A 25651-nucleotide genomic window follows, 5' to 3' on the forward strand; every position below is an offset into this window, starting at 1 on the left:
GAGCAGCGGCCGAATTTCGTGAGCGATTCGCTTCTCGGCGCTTCGCGAAGCTTCCGCGGCCGGTGTGTCCCGGGCGTCACCCTGTTAGTTTCTGACCCGGTTCTACCAGCCGACCACTTCCTAAGGACCTCAGAGCCCTGCTGGGCGTAGATACCTGAAGGAGACCCGATGTGTATTCTGGCCCCATGCCACTGAGTGATTTATAAACTAAGAGAAGTAGTTTGAAATGGATTCTGTAGTTTACTGGTAACCAGTGTGCGGATCTAAAAACAGGAGTGATGTGTTCGGTCCTCTGGGTTCTTGCTGAGACTAGCAGCAGTGTTCTGGATGAGCTGTGGTTGCTTCACAGATCTTTTGGGAGCATTACTGCTGACCCGCCTGTACAGATAAAAGTAAAACATGAAACTGGCTTTTCAATAGTATCAGTTTTATTAACCAGAAGCGATCATGCTGTAGATGTGTGACATAATGTAATTAACAGTTACTAAAGAATAAAATGGTTTTCATTCTACTCTAAAATCAGGGAATCGGTTAGCTCAGGACAAAGCGGATCACTTCACATGCTGAGCTGCTCAGAACCGGGTAAGTTCTATTAAAACAGCTCAGAACGGTTCGTGTGGTTATTAAAGGTTTACATCAGATTTCTGTTAGATCATCATTAGAGATGATGTAACACAAAGTTCCCACAGGAAGTGGGAACATAAAATATGACCAGTTTATGCATGAACTATGGTTTCCTTATGGTGGTGGTGCTTGCTCTACATAACCTCTCTAAGTACCTGTAGGTACCTCATGAGTACCCAACTGTACTACATACTACTACTATACTACCTTTGATGTTTAATCATTTCTTTTTGGTGTGTTGAATAAAACAAACTCGGGAAGACAGAATTTCTGAGAAAATTATAAATATTTTTCTTTATTAACGTCGTCATTTCACATCTTCTGGGTTTAAAAGGAACCAAAGATAGAATCGTAACCATGTCTCAATGTTTCCGTTTCACATGAACGCCAGCGACGAGAAGCATGAGTCATGATGAAGGAACCGTACAAGTTATAGGATGTAGATTCAGCTGCTGGAGAAAATCTGTCGCGTTTCAGAGTTAAACATGAAGTGAAGAGAGACGACGGAGCAGAGAGGAGCCATGGAGGAACCTGGATGGATTCAGATGTTTCTGCTCCTCACGATGCTGCTGCAGCTTCCAGGTGAGGAGTTCAGATGTTAGAGATGATTAGTGTTCATGGAGATGGTGGCTGTTGTTTCACTGGCAGCAAACATGATGTTGGGTTAGGAAATAAACATTTTTTATCAATTTTCTGAAGGAAGGTCCAAATGTCTCTGATTCTCTTAGGAGTCGTTAGTGGAGATCTTTTCTACACCATCAGAGCTGGAGATGACGTCGCTTTGTCTTGTGAAAATGTGATTAAAGTTCACAGAAACTGTAACACCACCTTCTGGAGCTACATTAAACTAGGAGGAGAAGCACAAGAGCTGGTTGGTCATGGCCAGGTTAAATACAACAGATCAAACGCACTTAGTCTAGCAGGAAACTGTTCTCTGGTTCTGAGGAACATCTCAGCTGAGGATGCTGGTTTATACTTTTGCCTACTGTATGAAAGAGGATATCGATTACATCCTGACGCTCCTGTTTACATCTTTGTTGTTACCCGTGAGTGTTCACACACATTTATCACAACAAAACGATCACAAATATAAATATAATCATGTTTACTTTTTCTCTCTCCATCCGTCCTCAGTGAGAGAACAAACAGAGCAGAACAAGGTGACGTTCATCTGCTCTGTGTCGCCGTACGATAAATGCAGACATGAAGTGAAGTGGTTGTTTAAGGGTAACGATGTGGAGAAAGATCATCCTGATGTAAAGACATCATCTCCATCTTCCTGCTCTGCTGCTGTGACCTTTCACACATCCACCTACGTTTACTCATCAAGGTTTAAGTTATTCAAATGTGAAGTAGAGACAGAAAACAAACAGCAGCTTTTTACCTTCAGCTCTGGTCCAACAGGTGAGAAACCACAACAACCTGGTTTCAGAGATCTAGAAGTCAAATGTTTCACTGATGGTAAAAAACAACTTATGATTTATTTTTGTCCTCCAACAACAACATCAATGGTTACATCAGGAGGGAAAACCGACACGACGGACTCTGCAGGTGGATCTCCACCAACACCTGGACCCAGCTGCACAGCAGGTGAACCCACGACACGGTCCAGGATGCAGCAGGAGGACGCTGATCCGTTTGACACGTTTTCTGACGGTTTCTCCTGTTTAACATCACAAATCTGATCAGTCTGGCTCAGGTTCCTGATTGGTTCTGTGGGTTTAGCCGCGCTGACAGCAGGTGTCGTCGTCACCAGCAGACGGACCAGAGCTAAAGGTGAGATGTTCTCGTCTAAACATGAACGTCTACTGAGAGGAGAGGAATTACATCAGCACTCAAGGTTTCTTTTTGTTTTTAGGGAGGAAAACGCAGACGCACTCAGGCATGGTGAGGCTAGATTTATCGTCAAAGTGTTAAAAAAAATCTTATCATAAAAGTCAAAACTCGGCTGCTTTCTTTACCGTCAGACCTTTAGATCCTGCTGAGAAATAATAAAGTTTACCTGTTTTGGTCAAATCTAGAAAATAGCATTCTCTCCTGGAGCATGTGAGCTTTTTCCTCCTCTATGATCTCTTGAACTATGATTATCAATGACTCTCAGCATCTGTTTTACTCAAAATCTGTAGAATTTTTCATGTTTTAGACTTTTTGTGTTTGATGGTTGGTCAGCCATGGCAGCCATCTTGAATTTTGACTCCAAAGGTGATTTAATTGTAAATATAATTAATGTTTTTGTATAATTTCATCATAATCCATCTAGTGGTTGAAAAGACAACAGGCAGATTTTATATCATACAAAAGTAGACATGGGAAAAAACATTATAGTGTCCTCAGACTGGGATCCAGCTGTTGGTGACGTGTCTGATTGAACTCATCAGTGTGATTGTGTTGTGATGTTCAGGTGTGTGATGATGGGGCCGATGGTGCAGCTGACTATGAAAACATCAGAACATCCAGCGTTTGACCCTCCTGCCTCCAGCTGACTCCACACATCGGTCATCAGATTTTAGCTCAGCTTCATTTATTCCATCTTTGAGCTAATCTGCAGAATTTAGCTGGAATATTCGTTCATTTGGGCTTCAGACAGTGGCAGAATTTTTATGTTTTCTTTGTTTAAACCATTAAAGAGTCGCTGATGGGGGAAAATTTCAGATGTAAAGAAACGAAGCTGTTTACAGGCACTGCCATGTTGCTGGTTTTCGGGGATAATGAATCCGAGCCTTTAGGAAATTGGGATAAATTTCCAACAAACTCACTTGAACACTTTTCAAGCATCAATTTACATCCAAACATATTGGGGCAAAATATTTCAACACGCAGCAGCTACTGTATGAATGCCTAGGTTTCAGAGGCAGGAAAGTGCCTCATTGGTTTACACAAAGGGGCAGGACTTCTTTACAAAAGGGGTGGGACTTAAATATTGTTCTGGAATCAGCCATTGGGGGTGTTTGTTTTATGACACAATTATTTTCCTGTTTCTCCTTGTAACTTATGGTGATGATGTTTAGACATGTTGATCATTTTATATTTATTGCGCCGATTTTGAACCTAAAGACAAAGAAAGGAACAGGAACAAGGGCTGCATTCCACTTCTACAGAGGAACATACTAGCTGTTAGGGGACTAGCATGACTTCTAAATGGAATGGAATGATCTGTGTGTTTTTGTGTATCATTGGGTGGCTTCACATGATCTCGCTCGCCTCTCGTATGCGGGGGTTTTCAAGGATTGGTGCTGGGTTGTTCTCCCTTAATTTGCTACCTCTGGGTTCCATTTTTATGAAACATGGATGTTCTTTTCATCTATATGCAGACAACGCCCAGGTTTATATTCCCATTAAACCTGACCTACCTGCAGAGGTCACCACTGGCCACTAGGGTGTGCTGCGATCAAGCCTCGAGGGAAAAAGGTGTACAGTGATCCCTCGCTACGTCGCGGTTCGTTTATCGCGGATTCACGACTTCGCAGATTTTTTCTTTGGAGCCTTATTCAAGGGAAATTCGCCGATTCGCGTTATTTTTCACCGATTTGCGGTATTTTTCTATGCGAAATATCAAGAAATTCCTGGGTTTTTTTTTTCATCAATTGCATCATAAAATGTATATTTAAGGGTGGTTTGTTAACAGTACTATGTAAAGGGAGGGTTTTAAAAGTCTGAATAGTGTACGTACCTCTTAAATAAATACTGTAAATATGGTGTGCCTACTTCGCGGATTTCCACCTATCGCGGCCAGGTCTGGAACGCATCTACCGCGATAAACGAGGGATCACTGTATTCAGGTATGTGTCTGAAGTCACATACAGGTGGATATCCCCTGCAGGGATGTGCCTGAAGTCACGTACATGTGACTATCCCTCACTGTACATACTGCTGCTTCTCATTTGGATTGCTGCTGCTCAACCATCACACTGCTGTCTATCCATGCTTCTGTTTGACTTGTATCTGTAAGTCTTCACCTGCTTGTTAAGCTAATGTAATGGTCACATTGTCAGTATGCATGCTAAGCCGCGCTGCATTTATTTACCTATTTTATCGCACTGCTTAGCTTTGGTCTTCAGCCCATGCTGCTGCTTCACGCTGCCGTTAGCTTCTGCTCACTCAGCTTTGTATGTCGTCGCAGGGCTCCTTCATCCTTGTCAATGAAGCCATTTGACATTGAGGAGTGTATTTCTTCCCTACCCAATTCATTAGATCCTCTTCTAAACTGCCTCGATGAGGTTAAAACCTGGATGTCTGCAAATTTTTTACGCTTTAATAATGACAAGACTGAGGTCATGCTTTTAGTACCAGTGTGTCCAGTGGGCCGTGTTCAGCTGGCCATGGTCCACTGGCCCTATTTTTGGAGCCTACAGCGACCAATCTGGGAGTCCGGCTTGACAGTGATTTGCTTCTGGAAAAGCAAATCAGTGCCATAACCAAAGCTAGTTTTTATCAGTTAAGGAGGATAGCCAAGGTTAAGCATCTGCTCTCAATCCATGACTTTGAGACGGTGATTCACGCATTTATTACATCACGCCTTGACTATTACAACTCACTGTACCTTGGTCTCCCTCAGTCTCACCTCTCCCGTCTTCAAATGGTGCAAAATGCAGCAGCACGTCTATTGACGGGTTCAAGAAAGAGGGAGCACATCACCCCAATTTTAGCTTCGCTGCACTGGCTGCCTGTTGGTTTTAGGGTCCAGTACAAGGTTCTTTGATTGGCGTTTAAAGCTGTACATGGCCTTGCTCCGCAGTATCTGTGTGAACTTTTAGTTGCTCACCCCCCGTCTCGGTCAATGAGGTCAGTTGACCAGTTTCTCCTGAAGGTACTGAGAACGAAGAGAATGTCAGGGGTGATAGAGCTTTCTCAGTAGCAGCTCCAAGGTTGTGGAATACACTCCCAATCCAGATTAGGACGGTTTCTTCACTGTCAGGTTTTAAATCACTTTTAAAGACTCATCTGTTCTAAGCTGCTTTTCATTCAGTTTGAGAATGCATCTGTTTTAGAAGCTTTTATGTCAGTTTGATTTGTTTGGGTTTTTTTTTTTTGCTCATGTTTTTACTTTTTGATTAACTTTTATCTTATTTTTAGCATTATAGGAAACTTCTGTTTGTTTTGGCTTGTCAGCACTTTGGTCAGCTTTTGTGCTGTTGTAAAGTGCTACATAAATAAAGTTGACTTGACTAAATGGAATGTAGACTTTTAAAGTGAAAAATCGACTATGGAACAGGTGTACTTGTTTTTAAATCCTGCTGTGGGTTTATCGAACCAAGTACACCTCACCTGTTTCTTTTTCTTTGTGAGAGACGCAACCAGTGAAGGATTCAAATCCCGGACAAGCCCCCAAAAATGTTGTGGTCAATGCATCAAAACAGACTCCAAGGACACACAACGGTTGAGTTTTTTGGTTTTTAAAGCCTTTGTTCTCTTTGTTGTAAAAATTTGTGTATTAGTAGTTTCTCTGCTCCAACACACTTGATTCATCAGTCCAATCACCTGTGCAGCAGTTTATCGGCTCTGCAGAAGCCTGCGGATTGAAAACAGGTGTGATGAAACAGAGTTAAGACTAAAACTTGCTAGATACCTGCTCTCTGGGCCCGGAATTGAATACCCCTGATTTATAATCTGCAAATAAAGCAACTTTATCTTCAGTTTTATTGTGATTACTGTGACCATCAGGTTAAAACCTCCAGAGTTGTGCTGCTGCTGTCGTCACAATCTCACTAAAATAATTCCACTTTTATAAAATATTCCTCAGAGGTAAGTAATCAACCAGCAGCTTTTTGGAAAATATGTTGGAAGTCTGACTGTTTATTAGTTATTTTCTTATTAGCCCTTTCTAAAACAGAAGACAGACACATTACTTCCCACTTTTATCTGAACCGACACCTGTTGTACATTTAACTTGTTAAAGAAAATAAATATCATCACAAACACCCAACTGTCTCTTTGGGTCTCTAAACAACGTTTATCCTAAAGCACCAATGCACTGATATTAAAGTCAGCTTAGTGAAATATTTCTGTTTTGTTGGAATTTTCACTGAAAATAATTTAGTTAACAAGTTTTAATCTCAATATGATCAAAAGTGGAAGGATTTTTATGAATTATTATGATGTTAAATAACACCTGACCAACAACTGATGGTTAAATAATAATAAGTCCAGTTTAACAAAAGACTTCTGACTGGTATGACTGGTATTTTTAACCCCCTCCAGTGGTGGATCTAGAATTTTCTGACAATGGGGCCATCAAGGGGCCACAATATTTAGGGGGTCCCAGTTTTAGTGTACCATCCTCACACGCATCCCTGATTTTGGTAAGGCAGATACATTTCAGCACCCACACCATGTTGAAACACCTTAATGTAATTTTATTACATCTTTAGGTCACACAGACCAAATACAAACACAGCTTCTGAGATATTTTAGCGTTGTATTAATTTTTATGGCTACAAATGGGATCGGATTAAAGTTGATGGGTGAATAAACACCCAGTTTGTTCTTTAGCTCAATAGGGCCACTCATGTTTGAATTTGGGATTGCATCCACCTATAATCTGATCATCTCCAAAGGACAGATGAGTGACGGGACAGGTGCACTTCACCCCGGGTTTCCACGGGAGCCGTCAGCAGCACGTTACTGCAGCAGCACGTCTTGCTCGCGTAAGCTGCTGCTTGGCCCTTCCCACGAGACGCGAAGCAGCAGGGGAGCAGCTGTCACCGACCGAGCACGAAGTCACACGAGTGACTTCGTCAGTAAACACAATAACAAGCAGGAGAAAATTACAACATGGTTTGTGTTTTATGTTCTGTCCGTTTTATAATCGCCAATACGGACCTGAAAAACAAAGGAGACCGCTAGCTAGGTGATAACTTCTCACGGGGACGCACAGTTAGTAACCTTTTTTAAAAGTAAAGCAACCGGAAGGCAGCACATTCTTTATTCTGAAAATCTCTGTAGCTTCTCTCCATTTCCGCGTCCGATTTCCTGTCTTTCCTTCCCCAAAAATGTCGAACTTGACCCGTTTCAGAGGCGTCGCGCGTAGAAAATAGAACCGGCGCGTAAAGGCCGCGACATGCTGCTCCTGAGACGCGGCCGACTCGCGCTGCTGACGGCTGCCGACGGCTCCAGTGGAAAAGGTTCTGTTGACCACAGCGGTTCCTATCGGCAGCTATGACGTGCTGCTGCAGTAACGTGCTGCTGACGGCTCCCGTGGAAAGCCGGGGTCAGGAACCAATCAGATTTCAGCAGGGGCCATTGCATACCAGCAGCTGCAATGAGGAGCTCCATCGTATAGAAGCTCAGAGTCAGCTCAGGTGGTTCAACCCTCTGGTTTGGATGCCTACTGGTCTCCTTCCTCTGGAGGACATTCAGACACTGGACTGAGACACATACCCCCTGGAAATATGATGTATCCGCTCTGACCTGAGAACACCTGGAGATCTCCCGGGATGAGTTGGAGAGGGTCGATGGGGAGAGGAAGGTCTTGTCTGGACCCTCAGGACTCAACCATGGAGGGATGGAAACAATGTGTCCAAATGTGATAAATATATATGTATGTTTTTACAACAATGACATGATCAGGTTCTAACATAGAGCTCTAATTGTGTTTTACGTGGGTGACAGCTCTATGTTACCATACGCAGACCATTCATACAGAATTTATGCATCAGCATCTGGAAATAATCTGTTTTGTCAGAAGCTCTTTTAGCTTGTTTTCATATTTGCTTCTATATTTCTTTACTATTTATTTTTTAATCTTTGCTCTTTCTGTTCTTTTCTTGTAGTTTATCAAACACCTTTCCTCTAAGTGAACACCAGGGGGCGCAGGAGGACACTGATGCTCTTTTTACCTAAACAGCAGCTGTTCGGTCTTCTTCTGTGGTGGTTTCTTACCATGCACAATCCCATTATTTACTTTTGTAGTAAATTTTAAAGAAACATTCTTTAATACATTTGTTAGATTTTCTGCAAATGAAGTTTTAGAGTGTAGATGCTGAGTGACAGCAGTGGGAGATTAAAGTCACATAATCCAGCATTAAAAGTAGCCCCATAGAGGCTGACTGAGCTGTTTCAGTAACAGAAACACTAAAGTCTGCATCAGTTCTAGCTTTTGACACATCTGGGTGTGAAATGGTCTCCAGCTCAACGTGACTCAAAAGCAGAAGAAGTGCTCAACAGTTCCTTAGAGAAAAGAAAGACTTTGACAAGACTGATGCAAATCAGGAAGTGGTTTGCCCACTAATTACAGGAAGTAGAAACGCCAGTAAATGCTCAAGTTTAGAAGGATGGGAAGTAAAGGGGCGATGAAGGGAAGAGGAGCGACGGGCGACTCGAAGTGGATCCGGATGTTCTTACTGGTCATGATGTCTACAGGTAAGGTTTAAAACTCGCTGTTTGTTGTTGGTGAACCTAAATCAGAATCTGAGCTGAGAAAATTCCTGACAGCCAGAGCATCAGGTGCTTCTGTAGGGTTAGGGTTTAATAACGTTTTAAATCTCTATAAACACCTCTGGTTCTCCATCATTCTCTCAGGAGTCATTTGTGGAGATCTTCTCTACACCATCAGAGCTGGAGATGATGTCACTTTGTCTTGTGAAAATGTGATTAACGGTCACAGAAACTGTAACACCACCACCTGGAACTACAATAAACCAGGAGGAGCAGCACAAGAGCTGGTTGGTCATGGCCAGGTTAAATGCAACAGATCAGACTCACTGAGTCTAGCAGGAAACTGTTCTCTGGTTCTGAGGAACATCTCAGCTGAAGATGCTGGTTTATACACCTGCAGACAGTATGAAAGAGAAGGAGATAGTACATCACGTAGTGATGCTCCTGTTTACCTCTCCGTTGTTACCCGTGAGTGTTCACACACATTTATCACAACAAAACGATCACAAATATAAATATAATCATGTTTACTTTTCTCTCTCCATCCGTCCTCAGTGAGAGAACAAACAGAGCAGAACAAGGTGACGTTCACCTGCTCTGTGTCGCCGTACGATGAATGCAGACGTAAAGTGAAGTGGTTGTTTAAGGTTAACGATGTGGAGAAAGATCATCCTGATATAAAGACATCATCTCCATCTTCCTGCTCTGCTGCTGTGACCTTTCAGACCTCCACCTACGTTTACTCATCAAGGTTTAAGTTATTCAAATGTGAAGTAGAGACAGAAAACAAACAGCAGCTTTTTACCTTCAGCTCTGGTCCAACAGGTGAGAAACCACAACAACCTGGTTTCAGAGATCTAGAAGTCAAATGTTTCATTGATGGTAAAAAAAACAACTTATGATTTATTTTTCTCCAACAACAACAACATCAATGGTTACATCAGGAGGGAAAACCAACACGACCGACTCTGCAGGTGGAAGCGGAGCTGCAGACCGAGGTAGAAAATAATTTTTGAGTTTTACTGTCAGGATTTCATGAACAGAAAGTTTATTATTTATTTAATTACACACAGCCTATATTCACATCCATGATGTTGAGATCTTGGCAGATTTATTGTGGTTGTACATCTTTGTGGCTCTGGTCCTGCTGGCGCTGATAATTACTGCTGTAGCGTAGCACAGAAACATGACAATGTGCTGCTTAGAAGCACTCTAAATAAAACACAAAGATTAAAACTTGAAGATAAGAAGAGGTTTCATCTCAGATGAAACAACATCCTCTCCACCTAAGGTGAGAAATCAGCGTTATTTTTGATGTATATTTCGGTTTCTGTTCTTGAACCAAATTCAGGAGGAAATCCAGAAAATTCAAACTCCGGTACAAAGAGAACAAAACAATCTTGTGACAGTTTTATTCTTTTGTCTTATCTGGAGCTTTTATTCATGCTTTACACTCGAGTTTAACGCTTGAAACATTTGTTTGAAACTTTTTATTATCAAATAAAAGTTAAAATTGCATGTTCTAAGCATATTATATATAACTACGTTGCTTTTTAATCATTAAAACTATTATTACCTCCTAGAAGAACCCTACAGACTCTAAAGTTGGTTGATTTTATTTTTCCAGGGTGGACCTGGGTGTACGTCGGGGTGGGCGTGGCCACCGTGGCCTTAATCATAGGCCTCGCACTCGTCATACTCAAGAGAAATCAAGGTGAGAAATAAAACTATTTACCTGTGAAAAATAATGTAAAACTTCAGTTTTAACCTGCTGTTTTTAACAATCTGATCAATTTTAATTCAGTTTTACAGCAGAAAGGCCCAAAACATTCCAGTGGGGTGAGTTCAGCATTCAGCTCATAAGATAAAAGTGTTGAACTGTTATAAATAAGCATTTACATGAACTAATCCTCTCACCCTAACCCTCACACATGAGTTACAGGAAGCTCGGCTTCCTGACTCTCAGATGCAGTTTTAAGGTGGAATTGTTCTGTTTGATTTAAAAATTTCCCTCCAATTTTAACTGATGCAGCAAACTTTATAACTTATTATTATGAAAGCTGCATAAATATTTTCTTTTGAACCGTTTCCCGACGAAGCTGAAAGAATTTAGCAGAACTGCATCCTTTTCAGGGCACGACCTCCGACCCTGACGTGGCTCCGTGTGCCTCAGAACAAGAACAGGTAGTCTAAACTCACCTGAAGCATCATTAACATTAACACGAAGGCGGTCAGAGAAGAAAGTTTAAGTTTCAGCAAACACAGCCGAGAGAAACAGGAAGGTCCAAAATAAGACTGCTTGAGAAACTAACACTTAGCAGAAGTGTCGTCAGCGGTTAACTGAGCGGGTCGTGTGTTGGGCAGGTTGAAGCTGAAGGTGAAGCTGCCTACGCCTCCATCAGCTACACCAAGAAACCCAACAGGAGCAGCAGGGAGGTGAGCTCTCTCAGAAATTCATGGTTGTTTTGGGAGGTCACAGGAGGTCATCTTTCCTCTCATTTTTGTTTTTTTGCAGATTAATGTTGACGTTGATGTCACTTACAGCGTGGTGAAAGCTCCGCCCACTGATCCCAACAGCCTCTATGCTTCAGTCGTAGAAAAACCTAAATAATAAATAATAAAACTCTGCTGGTCTGATAGCAAAGCCTCATCAGTTAATGGAAGATGTTTTTCATGGTTTTTGTTTATTTTAAAGCTTTGTTTTCTTTTAGCGTCATCTTTAAAGTAACTCATCAGTATTTAACCCGGACTGTATTATGTAACAGTTTGATATTTAATTAGACTTTTTACTTTAAGCGATGGGCGTGACAGGAACATGTTCAGATGTCATGAAGGATGTGATTCAGCAGAGCAGCTGTGAGATGTAAAAATCCAACTCATGAAGAAACTTGTTGTCACGGAGACGCAGGATGAGTGACAGCTCTAAAGATGCTTTTTACAGTCATGCATGTTTTCTTTTCACCTCTTCTTACACACATACACATGTATTTATGCATGTAATGTTTTAGACTTATTTTGTATTTTTAACAGATTCAGATGCAATATTTTGACATTTTCTTTTATTTTTTTTTTGTTTTGTTTAAATGCTCATTTTCTTGTAAAAGTCTTAATGCTTCAGATGGTTCAGTTATTGATATGATGACACCTGCTGGTAAAATGGCATCCATAATAAAGACACATCAGTTTGTTTCACATAAATCTTAATTATTTTCTGTCAGATTTTTTACTTTGCATATTTATCTAACTAATTATGTACAATATAATATATATTTAATAAACACAGTTGTATAGTATTTGTTTTTTATGTTTCCTTTTTAAGTTCCTTCTGATAAATTTGCTACATTTTCATTTTTTTATCAAACATCTTTGCACACGGATATTTTTAAGAGTAGCGGAAAGACAATATAAGCCTTTGTGAATTATTTTAATGACAAATTTGATCATGTTGGTCAGAAATCAAGGAAACTTTTTTTTCAGTGGTTTCCAAAGTAGGGGTCAGGACCCACTGAGGGATACTAAATGCTAGACTGTTGGTGTCATTGAATGATCAACTAAAATAAAACTAAAGAGTCAGCAAAAAACTGTTAATTTTCATAATAACAGTCAATAATATATGATAATAAAAATGATAACCAAGTTTAGCAACCATTTGACATGAGATATTCAGCTAAAATACAGTGTAGCAAAATATGTAATATATGTAAAGGTTCTGTGAAGCTAAACATTATTTCAATTTAATTTAATTTAATTTAATTTAATTTAATTTAATTTAATTTAATTTAATTTAATTTAATTAACAATGACCTTCCGATCCAGACAGTGGCGCTGTTGCTGCTATGTAGCAACATTTTACTAATCGGAAGTTGTTTGCTGACGTTTCCGCGTCACTCCGTTTCCAAGCTGCTGTTATGGTGGAAGGGTCGGGAATTTGGTGCATTTCTTTCTCCATATTGGAAAACTTAGCCCCAGCTGTATTTTTGTACTAACTTTGATCAAAAGACAGGAGTGAATGGTATCTGTTCGGTAAGTAGGAGACGCAGAATGACGTTAGACAGAGATGCTAAAGGGTAATTAGCTGTTTGCTAAATGTCGGCGACGACACCGGCATCGGCTAGCTTCCAAACAACTTCTCTATTATTATTTTTTATGTTTAAATACTTCAAATGCAGCGGTGAGCATGTGTACTTTAGTCTGTTGTTTTAACCTAACCGCTATGTTTTTGGCGCTGCGGTTAGCATCTAGCATGAGCTAACTGTGAGAGCGACGCCTTCGCGGGTTGTTTCTCTTTGACTTGTTTACTGTTTGTGACGCCGGTTTGAGGTTGCTGTGCTTTTTATGTGACAGCTGTAACTCTGTTGGATGTCGACCATGAGCAACAGTCATCCCCTGCGGCCGCTGGCCTCCATTTCGGAGATCGATCACATCCACCTGCTGTCAGAGCAGCTGGGAGCGCTGGTGCTGGGAGAGGAGTACAGCGATGTCACCTTCATCGTGGAGGGGAAGCGGTTCCCGGCTCACCGGGTCATCCTTGCTGCTCGCTGCCACTACTTCAGGTGAGTCTACGTGTTTGCATTCCTGGATTAGTCATCACACGTGGTTTTGGTCACTCTTCCGGCTGCTGAGGTTAAAGCTCAAAGCAAAACAAACACAACAGTTTACCACTTAAAATTAGTTCAGGCTGTTGTGAATTTATGAACTGAGTTAAATAGAGAATTTCTTTTTCTCAGATTGGCAGCATGTTAAGCTAAGAAAGTAAAGATCTGATGTTTGAGTTTCACCAACCATGTTGAATCTGATTATCTTTTCTGTTCTACTCATCCTTTTTTCAAACTTTATGTAAAAGTTAACTAATAAATATTAGGGTTTGATTTGTTTTCAAATGTTAAGCAAAAAAATTGTTTCACAGATAAACTGTATTCATCCTGATTTGTTTTCAGGTTTTATAATATAAACATTTACCTGATGCAATGCAATTCAAGTTTATTTATACAGCACAGCATCAAATCACGACAGGAGTCGTCTCAAGGACTTTCACACAGTAAACATCCCAATACAGGTCAGTTCATTAATCCAGTCAGTAAAAAGTTTCCTGTAAGGAAACCAGCAAATTGCATCGAGTCACTGACTAGTGTCAAGAGTCTTTACAGCAATCCTCATCCTAAGCACGCATGTGGCTACAGTGGAGAGGAAAACTTCCTTTTAACAGGAAGAAACCTCCAGAGGATCCTGGCTCAGTATAAGCTAGGGTTGTAGCGAAGCTTCAATGACGTCGACGGCTCGATTCTAAAAATTCGTCGACATCAGATTCGGTAGTCGACGCACCGCGCCCACTTGTTGCATCCACAGGAGTTTGTAAATAGAGGAGAAATCTGCCTGTTTTCCCTCTAGTTCGCCCTCTTCTCCGCCTTCACTAACATCTCCACCAAATACCGAAGACCCGGCAAAATGTCCGTCCGCTACTAGATTCCTTTCCTGTTTTGTCCGCCTTCGTCTCTCGGCAACGGACACCAACTTCCGGGGTCAGATGCGCTGCATCGTCTCTACCGCAGATGTGGAAAATCACTGGTAGAGTTTCTCCCTTCATTAAGGAGCTTCTTTCAGACATCAGGAGAGCTGTTTTGGTGGTAGCAGTCTCTCCTCCGTGCTGGTCTGTTTGCTGCTGGGTATTTTTGGTTTATTTAAACTTGGTAACTTGAACTTAACGTTGGTAAAGCTACTGTTAGCATTTTCGCTAACAGCTTCTTGCGTTGGGATAAGCTGTTACGTTTTGGTTTAGAGTTCATCTTTTTTGTGGTGCAGATCTCCCTTTTATTACATTTAGAGTGTTGTGGGTTTTCGGTTTAGTTTAAAACATCACCTTGAGTTTGGTTTAACCGCCCAGTTTAGAGTTTGGACCTTTGGAGATGCTTATTTTTTTTCCAGAACCCTGTAATCTTTGCCCAGTGGGACATCCCTACTTATTTGTACTTTTGTTTTAATTCCCCACAGGCAGAATTAGTTTTATTATTCCCAACCTGTGGATGGAAAGATTTATGTTTTGTAGTTGTAAATAAACCTGATCATCATTTTAACTTTTAAATCCTGCGTTATTGTCCCTTCCTTTTTGCACACGAGCCAAACTCCCCAGGAAGAGTCGTAACACCACTCGCCTCACGCACATAAGTGACCAAAACAAAGCAGCATGGAGACACTCCGTCTCCAACCACCTCTCAGGCAGCAGCCTGCACTCCCAAGTTCTACACGTCACCAGAACATAACCAACCACAACACAATAAAAGCAGTGTTGTACAAAATGGAAGGCCTGTAGTGTTTATTTTCTTACAGTAACAATTTATCAATTTTTTGAGGAATTTATTAGAGATTTTTTTGTTTTTATTAACTGTGCAATAGAAAAATAATCATTTGAATAATTGTCTAAATAGTTGTTAGAATAGTCGATTATTCGATAAAATAATCGTCAGAATAATGGTTTACCCCCAGCCCTAGTATAAGCAGCTGTCCACCACGACTCACTGAGGGTTGAGAAGACAGAACATACACACACACACACACACTGAGGATTGAGAAGACAGAGCAGAAACACACACCTGATGTGAGCTGTTTTATGTCACATCATCAGAAAGCATACATGGTCCAAATTAGATAACATTACCTCATAAATTAGAGCCAGCATTAGTTCAGGAGGTTGAGTGGGTTGTCCAGTAATTGGAAGGTTGCAGGTTCAATCTCAGAGAATGCCACTGTTGTGTCCTTGGGCAAGACACTTACAGTTGTGGTCAGAAGTTTACATACACTTGTAAAAAATATAATATAATGGCTCTACTGAGTGTCCCGTTATTTCTAAAACTCTGATTTTTCTCTGATAGAGTGATTGGAACAGATACTTCTTTGTCACAAAAAACATTCATGAAGTTTGGTTCTTTAATGTCTTTATTATGGGTTAACAGAGAAAAGTGATCACATTTGCTGGGTCACAAGTATACATACAGCAACATGATCTAGCAATTTTGGTGACTTAGAAACGTGTCAGTGAACTGAGCTTCATAGCATGGCCTCTTAACTTCTTGTGAGTGATTATGAGTGACTACAGCTGGTGACTTCTCTTAGGCCAGGTAAATAGGGCTCATTGGATACAAACGCCCACAAACGCTACAATGGGAAAGTCAAAGGAGCTCAGCATGGATCTGAAAAAGCGAATTATTGACTTGAACAAGTCAGGAAAGTCACTTGGGGCCATTTCAAAGCAGCTGCAGGTCCCAAGAGTAGGGCTGTAGCGAAGCCTCGACGAAGTCGACAGCTCGATTCTAAAAATTTGTCGACGTCAGATCCGGAAGTCGACGCACCGCGCCCACTTGTTGCATCCCCAGGAGTTTGTAAATAGAGGAGGAATCTGCCCGTTTTTCCTCTAGTTCGCCCTCTTCTCCGCCTTCACTAAAATCTCCGCCAAATACCGAAGACGCGGAACAATGTCCGTCCACTACTAGATTATTTTCCTGTTTTGCCCCTTCGTCTCCCGGCAACGGACAACAACTTCCGGGGTCAGATGCGCTGCTTCGTGTCTATCGCAGATGTAGAAAATCACCGGGAGCGCTTCTCCCTTCATTAAGGAGCTTCTTTCAGACATGAGGAGAGCTGTTTTGGTGGTAGCAGTCTCTCCTCCGTGCTGGTCTGTTTGCTGCTGGGTGTTTTTGGTTTATTTAAACTTGGTAACTTGAACTTAACGTTGGTAAAGCTACTGTTAGCATCTTCGCTAACAGCTTCTTGCGTTTGGATAAGCTGTTACGTTTTGGTTTAGAGTTCATCTTTTTTGTGGTGTAGATCTCCCTTTTATTACATTTAGAGTGTTGTGGGTTTTCGGTTTAGTGTAAAATATCACCTGAGTTTGGTTTAACCCGTAAGACCACTCGCCTCACGCACATAAGTGACCAAAACAAAGCAGCATGGAGACACTCAATCTTCTACCACCTCTCAGGCAGCAGCCTGCACTCCCAAGTTCTACACATCACCAGAACATAACCAACCGCAACACAATAAAAGCAGTGTTATACAAAATGGAAGGCCTGTAGTGTTTATTCTCTTACAGTAAGAATTTATCTATTTTTTTGAGGAATTTATTTGAGATTTTCTGGTTTTTGTTAATTGTGCAATAGAAAAATAATCATTAGATTAATTGTATAAATAGTCATTAGAATAGTCGACTATTCGATAAAATAATCGTCAGAATAATCGTTTTAAAAATAATCGTTTACCCCCAGCCCTACCCAAGAGCAACAGTGCAAACAATTGTTTGTAAGTATAAGGTGCATGGCACTTTTTCATCACTGCCAAGATCAGGAAGAAAACGCAAGCTATCACCTGCTGCTGAGAGAAAATTGGTCAGGAGGGTAAAGAGTGAACCAAGAATCACCAAAAAGCAGATCTGCCAAGAATTAGAAGCTGCTGGAACACAGGTGTCATTGTCCACAGTCAAACGTGTTTTGCATCTCCATGGACTGAGAGGCTGCCGTGCAAGAAGGAAGCCCTTGCTCCAAAAGCGGCACCTTAAGGCTCGACTGAAGTTTGCTGCTGATCACAAGGACAAAGATAAGACCTTCTGGAGGAAAGTTCTGTGGTCAGACGAAACAAAAATCGAGCTTTTTGGCCACAATGCCCAGCAATATGTTTGGAGGAGAAAAGGTGAGGCCTTTAACCCCAAGAACACCATGCCTACAGTCAAGCATGGTGGTGGGAATATTATGCTGTGGGGCTGTTTTGCTGCCAATGGAACTGGTACTTTACAGAGAGTAAATGGGATAATGAAGAAGGAGGATTACCTTCACATTCTTCAACATAACCTAAAATCATCAGCACGAAGGTTGGGTCTTGGGCGCAGTTGGGTGTTCCAACAGGACAAAGACCCCAAACACACATCAAAAGTGGTAAAGGAATGGCTAAATCAGGCTAGAATAAGGGTTTTAGAATGGCCTTCCCAAAGTCCTGACTTAAACCCCATTGAAAACATGTGGACAGTGCTGAAGAAACAAGTCCATGTCAGAAAGCCATCACATTTAACTGAACTTCACCAATTCTGTCAAGAGGAGTGGTCAAAGATTCAACCAGAAGCTTGCCAGAAGCTTGTGGATGGCTACCAAAAGCGCCTACTTGAAGTGAAAATGGCTAAGGGGCATGTAACCAAATATTAGCACTGCTGTATGTATATTTGTGACCCAGCAAATGTGATCACTTTTCTCTGTTAACCCATAATAAAGACATTAAAGAACCAAACTTCATGAATGTTTTTTGTGACAAAAAAGTATCTGTTCCAATCACTCTATCAGAGAAAAATCAGTTTTAGAAATAACGGGACACTCAGTAGAGCCATTATATTATATTTTTTACAAGTGTATGTAAACTTCTGACCACAACTGTAAGCCGTCTTGCCTGCTGGTGGTGGTCGGAGGGGTCGGTGGTACCTGTGTTCAGCAGGCCTCACCTCTGTCAGTGCGCCCCAGGGCCGCTGTGGCTACATCGTAGCTCATGCCCACCAGCGTGTGAATGGGTAAATGACTGATTGTGTTGTAAAGCGCCTTGGGGGGTTGTAGAACCCTAAGAAGGCGCTATACACATACAGGCTGTTTACCATTTAAATCAAATGTACAATCTCCTCACTTGTCTGGCTCCTCCAGGGCCCTGCTGTATGGTGGGATGAAGGAGTCCCAACCCCAAGCAGAGGTGTGTTTGGAGGAAACTCGGGCTGAAGCCTTCTCCATGCTGCTAAACTACCTGTACACGGGCCGGGCCAGCCTTAGTTCTGCACGAGAAGAGGTGCTGCTGGATTTTCTGGGCTTGGCTCACCGCTACGGCCTCCAACCTCTAGAGGACTCCACCTGTGAGTTCCTCCGCACCGTCCTGCACGTCAGCAACGTCTGCCTGGTTTTTGACGTGGCCAGTCTTTACTCTCTGAGCACGCTCAGTGAAGCTTGCTGCGCCTACATGGACAAAAATGCTCCAGAGGTGTTGAATTCAGACGGTTTTCTCACCCTGTCAAAGGTAGGAGGACAGCATTGAACCGTTTTAGTTTTCTTCTTTAGGCTACCGTAGGTTAGTCAAACCATTTGTGTTTCAGACGGCTCTGCTAACGGTGGTGATGCGGAACTCGTTTGCTGCCAGTGAGAAGGAGATCTTCCAGGCTTTGTGTCGTTGGTGCCAGCAGCACGAGGACGGGGCCGAAACCCAGGAAGTGATGTCAGCCGTCCGCCTGCCACTTATGACTTTGACGGAGATGCTGAACGTGGTGCGACCGTCAGGACTCGTGAGTCCCGACGACCTTCTGGATGCCATCAAGATCCGCTCAGAAAGCCGCAACATGGACCTGAACTACCGCGGAATGCTCAGTGAGTGAAAGGATTCACATTAAGCACGTGATGTTTTCATGTTTAGGGTTTCTGGTGTACAATGTTCTTTTTAAATGTATTTATTCTGGTGGTCGTCTTTTTTTATGCCTTTCAGTCCCAGAAGAGAACATCGCCACCATGAAATATGGAGCTCAGGTGGTTAAAGGAGAGCTGAAGTCGGCACTGCTGGATGGAGACACCCAGAACTACGACCTGGACCACGGCTTCTCCAGACATCCCATCGAAGAGGACGGTCGGTCCGGAATCCAGGTGAAACTGGGCCAGTCGTCCATCATCAACCACATCCGCCTGCTGCTGTGGGACAGAGACAGCCGGTAAGTTTGTGTCCAGTCATGAAACCGCAGCTGACGCATGACTGACTGCTGTTTATAAAACTCAGGAGCTGATTTCTCAGACTAATATTTTTAAATGCAGACTAGGGTTGTCACGGTAACCGGTGTAACGGTAAACCCCGGTAAAAAAGTTGACAATAATAATAACTGTCTTGTTTTTAAAAATAAATTATCTCGGATTACCGTGGCACCGGTGTAGGCGCGGTGACCCTTACCAGCCACCGTATCATCTGCTGAAGTTGCCGGCAGCACATGCGCACTTTGTTGTTTACAACCAAAACTTTCTTGAAGCTAAAGCTGAAATAATGGCCAAAGGAGGAGACGGCAGCACTCAGGACATTTATCATCCCTCAAAGAAGACAAAGTGGGAAGTACGGGCATCTTTTGGATATCTGAAGAATGCCGAGGGACAGCTGATAGAAGACGGCTATCCTGTTTGCAGCACGTGCAGAAAAAGTGTCTGTGAAAGGCAGCAACGCTTCAAATCTCATGACACATCTGCGTGACCATCACCCACAACTCTACAGTCAACGCAAGGCAAGCTAACGTTAGCATTTTAGCTAAAATGCGTGATCCGAGGATTTGGGTTGAGGGAGAATGCAACGAGTCGCTATATAAAGCAGCCGCAGCGTCGCTACCTGCATATAAACCGTGTCGCGGACACCCCCATGTTGAAATGACGCTATGCATTACGGGGCTCCCAGGGGCAGATAAGAGTTGGTCTCTCTCCGAGAATAATTATGAATTTAACAAAGATTACTGCCTGATGACATTTTCCCACATCTGCAAAGCTCACTGGAACACAAACCGAGGACAATATTTTCCTGATATAGGGTTTATTACTCAAGTAAGGGTAAAAAAATATCTGATTAGAAGGCTACTTGAGTACTGAGTGTCATCTGGTCTAATATTTTTTTAAATGATGACATCAAACAGACAAAAAATAAGAAGTTATGGGCAAATATTGGTATTTTAAAGACTAAAGGGGGAAAATGTAAACAAATAAACAACATAATTACAAAATAACACATTTTAGGCAAAATTTAGACACAAACTGAGGACAATATTTCCTGACATACAGGGTTTATTTATTTGTCTGAAAATGTAACACGTTTAAAAAAATGCCGCGATAATACCGAAAACTGTGATAATTTTGGTCACAATTACCGTGAGGTTAAATTTCACACCGTGACAACCCTAATACAGATTGAATGTGACCGTGGTAAACCTGAGGTCTGTGTGTTTTAGGTCTTACTCCTACTACATCGAGGTGTCCATGGACGAGCTGGACTGGGTGCGCGTTATTGACCACTCCAAGTTTCTCTGCCGCTCGTGGCAGAATCTTTACTTCACACCGCGAGTTTGCAGGTAAAAAGCCCTCTTCGGTTATCCTTCAGGTGGGTTTTGGAGGAATCTGTTGAAACAAACAACCCATTATTTAGATTTTCTATTTGTTTCTCTGCAGTCAAACAATTTAGTGTATTTTAAAGCTGCTGCTTGTCATCTTTGATCACCAGAGTTTATAAACGGCACTGGTGTTAATCAGAAACCTTGTTTACACCTTAGATCACCGTAAACATCTAAACGATTCTAATGTCTCGTAGTTTTCTGACTTTCACTGCCTTCCGGGCTTCACCACCATCAGATTAATTAAATTTTCCTGGTTTCTGAGGCTCGTTTGTGTCTTTGTTTCTCAGGTATGTTCGTATTGTTGGAACTCACAACACAGTCAACAAGGTCTTTCACCTCGTGGCTTTTGAATGCATGTTCACCAACCGTCCGTTCACCCTGGAGGACGGACTCGTGGGTACGTATTTAAAAAGTGCACCGTCTGTCTAGCTTCAGCCCTTTTGAAACTTGTTTCTGTGTAAAATGTGAATAATTTCTATTTAATTTCCTCTCCAGTGAAATCCACACAACCCTGCTAGGAATTATTAACCGCATCGATGTGAGAAACTCTTCTGATTTAACACTAACCTGAAAACAAAAACACTTCTTCCATCACCAGTACCCAGCGAGAATGTGGCCACTGTTGCCTCCTGTGCCAGCGTCATTGAGGGTGTGAGTAGAAGCAGAAATTCCTTGCTCAACGGCGACACGCGTAACTACGACTGGGACTGCGGGTACACGTGTCACCAGCTGGGCTCGGGAGCCATCGTCGTCCAGCTCGCTCAGCCCTACTCCATCGGGTCTTTGAGGTAAGTTCTGAGGCTGGGAAGCCGCGTCCTCCACCACAACCGTAAAAACATCCCTTCTGTTACGTTTTTGTTAAACGTGTTTTCAGTCTGAGGACTTGCACAAATGTTCTTCAGGGTTGTCTGTTCTGAAAACTCCAGTTTTATTACCATGATGAAGGTTTTATGCTCCTCATTCAGGCTGCTGCTGTGGGACTGCGACCAACGCTCCTACAGTTACTACATCGAAGTTTCCACCAACCAGCAGCAGTGGACGAGGGTGGTGGATCGCAGCAGGGTGGCATGTCGGTGAGAAGCGCCACGCTTTAGATCTCCCCTATTGTTACTGATTTAGCTGCATCATGCTAAGAAAAACTCATTTCTGCCGCTTGTATCCGCGATCTCGTTCTTTCGGTCATTACCCAAAGCTAGGTGAGGGTAGGAACGTAGATCCACCGGTAAATCGAGAGCTTCGCCTTCTGACTCAGCTCTCTCTTCACCACGACAGACCGGTACAACGCCCACATCACTGCAGATGCAGCACCAATCCACCTGTTGATCTCATGGTTTTCCCTCACTCGTGAACAAGACCCCAAGTTACATAAACTCCTCCACTTGGGGCAGGACCTCACCCCTGACCCAGAGAAGGCATTCTACCCTTTTCCGAATCAAGACCATGGTCTCATCTTCATCTTTCCCTCACTCAGCAAGAACAAGATCACGGATACTAGCGATCGAAGTGAGGTTTCTGCACTTGAGTTGAGGTGGTTTAAGCATTTGGTCAGGATGCATCCTGGATGCCTTTTTTGGGCACGTCCAACCAGGAGGAGACCTAAAGGAAGACCCAAGACATGAGATGTCTCTCCACTGGTCAGGGGTAGGGGTTGTATGAACTAGTCGACTGGTCGACTTCACTGCTCTGTAGAGACTTTTTATGCCTTTCATAAGCTAGTCGCTGTCACGTGATAATGACCGACCAGATGGAGTCCTCGGAAAAGACAGCAGGTGACGAGCCCCTGCGTGTTGGGAGGTGACGCGCTGTGCCAGAGCGTTGGTATCTGACGCCCGCCGTAAAACGGGCATTTGACCGAATCGTGACCTTTACCCTCTTGCAATTGAACCTTCCCCTCACCCCCATCCTAACCTTAACCAGCTTGCGCATGCAAAGCTCTGATTGTTGACGCGCTCCAGACATCTGCTTCCTGAGCACGGCCACGGTAACATTATCACATCAGGTGTCGCCACCTCAAAAACAAATTTTAACACGCGATCGTTCATGTAGGTTCATTTCCTTTTATGTTTTCTGTCTTTTATTTGTGCCTGATGCGTTTCGCTGCTGTGGAGCGGAGCGCATCACCTGTTTTGTCCTCCGGTGACGCACCTCACTGATGTGGCCGGCGAGCACTCTGCTGTTTTTGCGGTCGGTAGATCTTTTAGAACTGCAGTTCAAAGGTGACTCATGAGGTGAATATATATGAACCCAGGTAGCAGCTTGTCTTTAGGATGGAGAGGAGATGCAGGAAGATAATAAACAGACAGGACAGAAAAATAGTCAAATAAAAACAAGTTAGTTGTTGTACCTGGTGGTTGCAACAAACAACAAACTCTTTACACCACACATTGCATCGTCTTCCTGTTTGCTGCAGTTAGCAAACCAGGAAGTGATGTTGCTAGTCTGGATGCACCCCAGTAAAAGCTGCTAGGGAGATGGCCTCATTCTCCTGAAAAGGGGAATTTGCTGTTTGTCTCGAAATAGTTGCAGAGACATTGTCGGCAACGCCGAGCTTTGCAGTTCAGTTTTCAGCAGTAAAAATAGGAAACAAGGCTTTTGGGAGGGGTTTTCTAATAAACAGGGTTCCTGCGGGGTCTTAAAAGCGTTGAATTAGAAAATAATACCTTAAAAAGACTTGAATTTAACTGGATGAAACCTGCAGATCCCTGATAAAACAAAGATGAGTTACTAACAAACTGAGGCTTAACTTACTCGCGAGGTGCATTTAACATCAAATTCAAGACTCAGACATTTTCTTTTTATTTAAGCAAACCTTAAAACTAGAGTTCTGCTTCTCTATTTTGGTGTTTTAAAAGGACAGAATCACTAATATTTACACAAATAATTCCCCACACGAGTCAGCCGTTTAGAAGACTTACTGCAAGTGTTTAACTCACCAGGTCAGTGTGGAAGTGTGTTTTCCTGCTATGTTGTCTCCAGCAGCAGTAGAGCCGCTTTCCTTCCTCCTGAGACTCAAACCTGGTGACAGAATCTTCCCTCATGTTGTTTTTACTTCTTTTGCAGATCGTGGCAGACGCTGAAGTTTGAAAATCAGCCAGCTTCGTTCGTTCGTGTCGTTGGAACTCATAACACCGCTAATGAGGTACGTTAGCATTAGCATGTGTAGCGTATCTGTCGTAAAGTGTGTTGAGTTCAACTGCATCTACCCGTCTGCAGGTGTTCCACTGCGTTCACTTCGAGTGTCCAGCCCAGGTGGACACGGAGGTCACAGAGGGCAGTCCCGGGGTAGACTCGTCTGATTCAGGCGCCGCCAGCCAGCAGCAGCGACCGCAGCGACCTTCACGCACACACAGCCTGCAGCCCAGCCAGCCCTCCTCTTCATCCTTCTCCTCCCAGTCCCAACATTAGGAGCTCTCTGAGACCTCACTGCCCTTTTGCACAGCTTTCATCACCCAGACCACACTGCTCCAACGCTGCTACGGCTGTGGCCTCGTCTTTGTCGGTGGTCCTTCTGTCACTCGTGCAACAGTAGAAACTGGTTTTTCTGTAGCAGCAGCATTTCTAGCTCCTGTCTTCCCTGTTTTATGAAGGTACTTTTTAGCCATGAGACTCTCCAGAGGCGAGTCTCACACTGACTTAAAGATTCACAGAGGAGCAGGTGGATGGGGCGGAGCTTACGCATATGATGCATTCATAGTAATAATTTTAAAGAAACATTTGTTTAATCCTCGTCGAGCTATTTTTTTAAGATTCGACTCACTTTTCATACCATCAGATTAACAGAGTAGTATTTTTTCTAAATTTTCAAAGTTGATTCTTTAATGGTTCATCAAACCTGTGAAGCTGATAAATCTTGATGTTTTTTGGATGAAAGTAGAATTGAATCCAATTGTGCAGCTGCTTGTAAAGTAACAGCTACGGGGGGTTGAATTTCAGGCTCTCCTACTCAAAAACCAAATGTTTTCTGGTATTTGGTGTGACCTTTTGATACTTAATACCTCAAGAAAACAAAAAAACATCAGGTTTACCTGTCAGATGAATATTTGAAGCTAAATAATTAGGAATAAGAGTGATGTTGTCAAAAGTAAGGGTTCAGAGGCTCGGACCAAATGTTTCTGCACTAGAGCTGCTGGTTGTGTACCAGAGCAAGGTGTGCAGCTACCACTGGCACTTTCCTTTAGTTTACACACCGATAAAGGCTGCAGCGTGTGTTTTCTGACTGAAGTACAGTATTTTAATGCTGAATTAGGCTTGTTTATGCTAATTTAAACTCCTGGAAACTAGCTACTGATGTTTTTGCTTCAGGAATAAGCTCTCAGCACTGGTTTTATTTGTTTGGATGTTGCACTTTTCTGGTTATTAGAATTGTGTTGCAGGCTGGTGAACTAACCTGGGTGAGCAGCTTTTAAGCATCGAATCAGAAGTTTAGAAGATGAAGTTGGTCTTCCTTAAAGCTAAACAACACTAGGGCTCTGTTGTAAAGACGTGTCCTCTGTAAGTTCATGTACATCCATAGTTTGG

General features: G+C 42.6%; 3 protein-coding genes across 4 annotated transcripts; all 3 read left to right on the forward strand.

Moving 5' to 3' along the window:
• Positions 1-1033: 1033 nt before the first annotated feature.
• Positions 1034-3149, forward strand: LOC139061908 (uncharacterized). Its single transcript, XM_070541851.1, has 8 exons — positions 1034-1047; positions 1102-1206; positions 1324-1510; positions 1581-2028; positions 2146-2214; positions 2314-2400; positions 2483-2511; positions 3026-3149. Exons 1-8 carry the CDS (start codon positions 1034-1036, stop codon positions 3086-3088), a joined length of 1002 nt encoding a protein of 333 aa, XP_070397952.1. The 3' UTR covers positions 3089-3149.
• Positions 3150-8500: 5351 nt separating this feature from the next.
• LOC107377868 (uncharacterized) lies at positions 8501-12201 on the forward strand. Of its 2 annotated transcripts, XM_015947777.3 has the most exons (9): positions 8501-8982; positions 9142-9465; positions 9553-9822; positions 9942-9995; positions 10625-10711; positions 10802-10836; positions 11131-11181; positions 11362-11433; positions 11513-12201. In XM_015947777.3, the coding sequence occupies exons 1-9, from the start codon at positions 8877-8879 to the stop codon at positions 11606-11608; spliced, it is 1095 nt and encodes a 364-aa protein (XP_015803263.3). In that variant the 5' UTR covers positions 8501-8876; the 3' UTR covers positions 11609-12201. The 2 variants fall into 2 exon arrangements, with proteins under 2 accessions (XP_015803263.3, XP_070404896.1); XM_070548795.1 differs by lacking the exon at positions 9142-9465.
• A 678-nt stretch (positions 12202-12879) lies between these two features.
• Positions 12880-24716, forward strand: btbd9 (BTB (POZ) domain containing 9). The gene is made up of 11 exons (XM_015947780.3): positions 12880-13020; positions 13342-13550; positions 18663-19026; positions 19103-19370; positions 19486-19705; positions 20972-21091; positions 21421-21530; positions 21732-21921; positions 22099-22206; positions 24194-24272; positions 24347-24716. Exons 2-11 carry the CDS (start codon positions 13357-13359, stop codon positions 24536-24538), a joined length of 1845 nt encoding a protein of 614 aa, XP_015803266.1. The 5' UTR covers positions 12880-13020; positions 13342-13356; the 3' UTR covers positions 24539-24716.
• Positions 24717-25651: the final 935 nt, after the last annotated feature.

This window comes from Nothobranchius furzeri, chromosome 2 (genome assembly GCF_043380555.1).
Source record: "Nothobranchius furzeri strain GRZ-AD chromosome 2, NfurGRZ-RIMD1, whole genome shotgun sequence".
NCBI lineage: Eukaryota > Metazoa > Chordata > Actinopteri > Cyprinodontiformes > Nothobranchiidae > Nothobranchius > Nothobranchius furzeri.